At 37.1% G+C, this 6083-nt stretch overlaps 1 protein-coding gene across 1 annotated transcript; it reads left to right on the top strand.

Moving 5' to 3' along the window:
• Nucleotides 1-385: 385 nt before the first annotated feature.
• ABI3 (AP2/B3-like transcriptional factor family protein) lies at nt 386-5767 on the top strand. The gene is made up of 6 exons (XM_086558736.1): nt 386-2552; nt 2751-2849; nt 2975-3075; nt 3172-3218; nt 4918-4994; nt 5294-5767. The coding sequence occupies exons 1-6, from the start codon at nt 867-869 to the stop codon at nt 5432-5434; spliced, it is 2151 nt and encodes a 716-aa protein (XP_086414862.1). The 5' UTR covers nt 386-866; the 3' UTR covers nt 5435-5767.
• The last annotated feature ends 316 nt before the right edge of the window (nt 5768-6083 follow it).

The following is a 6083-nucleotide window of genomic DNA, read 5'->3' on the forward strand; positions in this document are numbered from 1 at the left end:
TGGTGAAAGTCTGGTACACCGTTTCACACAGCCATTCAGGTACAAACGTTTGTTCTCTGGCGCACAATACGGAGAAAATTGGAGAAAGTAGTGGCACGAGGTTTCGTTTCTTTCATTTCCCCAAAACCAATGATCCTATACTCCTACAGTTTACGCTTTTATCAACGTGGCCCATCTTCAGTCGTTCCAATCAGATACCATACTCCAATCATAATCTTACATGTGGAATAGTCTACGTTAGGTCCTGATTCACTGAATCAGTAGCAATAGGACAAACCATTAAAATCAGAATTAATAACAAATTGAAGTTTTTTACTCACATTTTCTGTTCAGAGTGAAACGATTTGGAGTTATCCAAAACAACAAAGGAAAAAAATAAGAGATGGAAAGCAACAAGAGAAAGGGTAGTGGACTAGTGTGATGTACTCATGGTGGATAAGAAGAGAATCTCTCAACACAAGTTGTGAAGAAGATCAATTAGAGAAATGGAGTTGTGTTATTTAGTCCCAAAAGTGTGATTAGTAGTGTGTAATTTAATGTTAAGTATTTAGGAAATAATAAAATATAGAGGAGAGAAAAAGAGAGAGAAGTCACTTTCAAAGTTGTTGTTGTTGTTGATGGTATAGTAGTGTAGAGACCAGATGGTTTATGTTGTAGAAGAGATCTTTGGTTCACTGTTCCATAGGCAATAGTTATACACACACAACTTTCTTTCTATGCTTCCTTAATCAGATACCATCTTGTTTCCTCTTTTACTTCATATGTACTTGTTTGTACTACTACTCTTTATATTCTTATACATCTCTTTGGTCCCATTACCTCTTTTATCCATATAGTGAAGAAGAGAAATACAAGTTATTTAGAAGATGAAGAATAATAGCATCAACAATAACATTAACATGCATGTGCATGCAAATGAAGAAGAGATAAATGAAGAAGAGGGGTTAAAGAACGTGATGGATTCAAGTGATTTGAATCCAATAATAAATGACAAGAGTGTGAACTTAAATTGGGAAGAAGATTTAGACAAAGAGTTATGGTTTCAAAGAGATCATCAAAATGAAGATCTATTAGATGTACAAAATGCTTTCATTAATTATGATGATTTCCCACCTCTTCCTGATTTCCCTTGCATATCTTCATCATCTTCTTCTTCTTGTTCTTCTGCTCCAGTTCTGACTAATAACAACAATCCAAACAACAAGACCTCTTCTTCTTCCCGTGCTTCTTCGTCTTCGGCCACTTCTTCATCCGCTACTTCTTGGGTTCACAAGGATAGACAACAACACCAGCAACAAATGGAAGCAGCAGACCAAGCCTTGTTGTCCACTGGTTCAATCGAAATCCCTTGCGACGAAGGGCTAGACAGGGTAGGATCTGATGATTATATGGATGTGATGCAGGAACTGGGTGGCATGGATTTGTTGGATTCGGAAGATGTCTGGGATCCGTCCACTTTGTTTCCATGTGATGGATTAGAAGACATTGTTGGTTTCGATAGTAACCAACACAAGGAAGAAGGAGCACAAACAGCAGCAGCAGCAACAGAAAAAAGCGAAGAAGATGACAGACAACAAGAGAAGCCATCAGAAGATCTTGCTATAGTGTTCTTCGAATGGCTTAAATCGAACAAAGAATTAATTTCGGCTGAAGATTTGAGAAGCATTAGGTTTAAAAAAGCAACCATAGATTGCGCTATTCAACGACTAGGCGGTGGAAAAGAAGGTATGGAACAGTTAACAAAACTCATTCTTGAGTGGGTTCAAAATCATCAACTTCAAAGAAAAAGAAAAAAGGAAGCAGATCAAAAGTCATCATTTCCTTCACAACTTCAACAAAATCTTAACCCTAACCCTACTCCTGATATTAACACTAATCCTTACTTAGTTCCACCAGTGCCTCAATGGCTTCCTCATCATCAACCTTACATCCCAGATTCTGCTCAAGTTTTTCCTCCTATGATGTATGGTTACATGGGTGAACCTGCAGTTTACAATAATGGGACTATTCCTGTTTCTCCAACTTCATTTAACAACCAACCCTTAATGCCACCAAATTGGCCGCCGCCTCCGTCCCATCAGTACCCTCCACCCGCCCCTTACAACCCGTTTCCGGAACAAAGTCTTCATCCTCCTCCTCATTTAGGTCCAGCACTCCAGCCTAGAGCTTTCACTCCCTTTGCAAATCCATACACTTGTGGATTGTATTCAAGTCCTGGGGATAGGATAGTTAGATTAGGGTCATCAGCAACTAAAGAGGCGAGGAAGAAGAGAATGGCTAGGCAAAAGCGGTTTTTTTCTCATAGTCGTAGTCATAATCAGCAACATCAGCAAGTTAATGAGACTAGAGTTGCTAATGATACTAATTGTACCACCAGTTCTCTTGCTAGCCAACATCCTAATTGGTTGTACTGGCCTTCTTCTTCTTCTACTTTTGCATCTCCGTCTTCTATGGTGGCAGCATCTGAGGCAATACCACAACCGCCTCAAGGCGATCGGCAAACCATGCAACCACAACAATATCAACGTCAAGTTGCTACGGATAGGCGTCAGGTGAGTTAATCTTGTTTGTTATATTATTATTGGTTACTGTTCATTCGTTAATTAATTAGTTAATTAGCCAAAAAAATGTCCATGTTTAGTTTGTGCTCTAGTTAATTGAAATATTAAATGATCTGTTTGTTTTACTAATTTAATCTGATATAGGACATGCATGTTATTTGGTTTGAGTTAGGCCATTATCTTTTTCAGGGATCCAAAACCGGTCCGGAGAAAAACTTGAAGTTTCTTTTGCAGAAAGTTTTGAAGCAAAGTGATGTGGGAAATCTTGGAAGGATAGTGCTTCCAAAAGTAATCTTTCTTTCTTCTACTATTGTATTATTTTTTTATAATAACACAAACAAATATTCCAAAGGTAAATTTTTAATGGTTTTATAGTGTTAATTATGTGATGATTTAATTTGTGCTATGATCAGAAAGAGGCGGAGACGTATCTTCCAGGTCTGGAAGCAAGGGATGGCATTTCCATTGCAATGGAAGATATTGGAACTTCTCGAATCTGGAACATGCGTTATAGGTATTCTATTTTTTTTTTTTAATTCCCCCCAGTAGTCCCTTTCTATCTCTATGGGAAAATGGTTAAACTGAATTAATGTTTGGGTGGGTTTTCCAGATTCTGGCCAAACAACAAGAGCAGGATGTATCTTCTTGAGAACACGGGTATGTATTTAATCACGTTTATATATATTGACCACTATGACTAGTGCATTGTAACTGCAAGTCACAACTAATTCTTTTAAACCTGAACTTATGTATCATTAAAGCTCAACTTTATTTGCACTTGGGGTTCTTGAAAATTGTTAGCTGTGGTCAATTCAACATATAAGCTCTTGAGTGGAGAGACATTTAAAAGCATGACTTATTTGTGATAAGTTAATTCTTTTGATCTCTAGCCACATACATCATTATTAACAATATTTTCTATTTTTAATGTTTTTACCCATTTTAACATATTTAGTCATTGGCAATAGTTGTCTACCATTTCAATATTATTTGAAAAATTACCACCTCTGGCATAATGTTTATCCCCCTTTCTCTTTTTGAAGACTTTTGAAGTACTTGTTACTCAAGATGACAGTGGGGTTGTTGATAGTTAATCAAAGTGTGCTTGATTGGGTTTTTTTTCCCTCGCATGTTGCTCCAATTTTGTGTTTGGGAGCTTGCTTGCAACGTGTAGTCTTTGTGACAAACTTTTGAACCATGACTTACAATCTCATGTGCCAAATTTGAAAGATTCGCTTTGAACTAAAATGCATGTCCACGACGTGTAACACGCTTAGTTTTTCAAATACTCCTACCTTTATTTCAACCTTTTCTTACCAACTTAAAGGTTCATTGTGTGCTATAAGGCATGTCTGCGACGTGCAATCACCCGTGACATAAAATTCCAATAATGCGTAGCTGTAGAAAATGTTCAGTGTAACGTATTAGTAATTTAAATTGTCATAACGTTTGGTTCAAAAGATAGAAGATTTGTTGTGAACTACTGCGTGCATGTCCAAAACGTGTTGTTTTGACATACGTAATAGCTTTAAACAGTGAAACATGAGATGTTGTTGCCACCTCTGCATCAGAGTTCACATTGCTCCAAGGCGAATGGTAATTAACCATAGAGCCATAAGTGGATAAGTGGCTCTAGGAAAACTATGCCCGAAGGCTTAGGCTCTTGCCACCGGCCTTATAGGGCCTAGAGAATTGCAGGATTGAGAACTCCTAGGTGATGTTATTGTGTTTCGAATTTGTAATGTCGAACATATGGGAAGGGGTGCGCAACTTTTAATTAAGTAGGCATAAGTAGTCTTAATATTTAGCCTTTAACTCGATATTTAAAAGAGCACTGAACACTGCATGTCTAGGACGTGATGTACGTAGTTTGTGTGACTTAAATCTTGAAGACTTTCTATTTACTTTTAAATTTTGTTTTGGCTGCATTATTTCCCCCATATGAGTTTAGTTAAATATGGATTTATTGTGACGCGTATAACTCATTTGAGGATTATTTTTGTTATAGAAGTGTATGTGGAAATTTTAATTCATGAAATCTATTTGTAAAATATCAATCTCAAAAGGAGTATGTTATGGACGTGCGTGTATTATATATCTAGTACCCAAAGAATGCGACCATTCTTATCATGTTGGCCTTCGATGCGACTGTGGCTAACTGAAATCGAAGTTTGAACTTCTTAAAGAAATATAGGTAGTAGAATAATTCATTGTTTTCATGTTAACCTTAGTACTACTGATACTGTGCACCTCATTGCTTCTTACATTTTATTGTTTTTTTTTATACTTGTAAGTGTCTGTCTTGGGAGTTCCTTATACTTTTTTCTTGTCGCATTCTTTGGTTCTATTATTTCAGGAGAATTTGTGCGTTCCAATGAACTCCAAGAAGGGGATTTTATAGTCATCTACTCTGATGTTAAATGTGGCAAATATGTACGTATTCAAGCTCTTTTTCTTCTTCTTTTGTACTAGACCTTCTTATATTTTCAATTCAGGATTTGTAAGTACGGTAGTTAGAGGAGATTTGTATCGCCATTTCTACTGGATCCCATGAGATCTTCATATGTACAATATGAAGATTGAAAGTTGCACACATCTTGAGTCATTGAGATATGCAATGGTCATGGAATTTGGGTATGATGCATCATGTCACTGTACCACCAGTAAGAACATAAAAAAGGTGCTACTTAAAATCTCTCTAGTTCTAATCGATGGCAATTGGGACAAAACAGTTGATTCGAGGTGTAAAGGTTAGGCAACCGGGATTGAAATCCGAGGCTAAGAAGCAAGTGAAAGGACAGAGAAACCTCCATTCAAACTCCACGATTGCTATTGGTTCGTCCTCGTCGTCTACAAAAGAAACTGTGAGATAAGAAGCAGTGAGAAGCCTTGTTTGTATCCGTTATCTCATGACATGATCCCAATCATCCTACTGTATGTAGCCCGTGACTCGTCCATGCTCCAGGTGATTTGGTGAATAGGCAGATATTATGAAATTTCACTTCGTATGGTTAGGTTTGTACTGTCATACGTGATCTTCCTCTGTTTTAAATAACAGTTTAATGTATACATAACATGCAACTTAAATGAAGAACCAGTAGGTTATGTATCTCTATTTGGATGTTGTGGCTGCACTTTCTTGTGTGTTTAATTAAATAGCAGGTGCAGGAGGAATTGAGAATGTCCTGCACATTGCCTTGCACGAAGTTTTTATCCACTACATATCTTGCATGTGATGTAAAATATTAACTAGGAAACGCTACATAAGATTTATTAATCACCAACTTCACTATTATACATTAATGGTACACTGGGATTCCCTTTCCCCTTTCCCTTTTTTGAGCCCTTTCCCCTTTTCCCTTTTTTGAGCTACATCATGAATTGGGTTGCCATTTTGCAGTGGGTTTCTAGTGTTATGTAATGTATTGGCGTGAGTAGCTCTCTCACCCATTTTGTGAGAATGCCCTTTTGTGCCTTCATCAATAAATTTTATCTTATCAAAAAAAAAATTGCCCTATTATA

The sequence above is a fragment of the Coptis chinensis genome, chromosome 4 (assembly GCF_015680905.1).
Source record: "Coptis chinensis isolate HL-2020 chromosome 4, ASM1568090v1, whole genome shotgun sequence".
Taxonomy (NCBI): Eukaryota; Viridiplantae; Streptophyta; class Magnoliopsida; order Ranunculales; family Ranunculaceae; genus Coptis; species Coptis chinensis.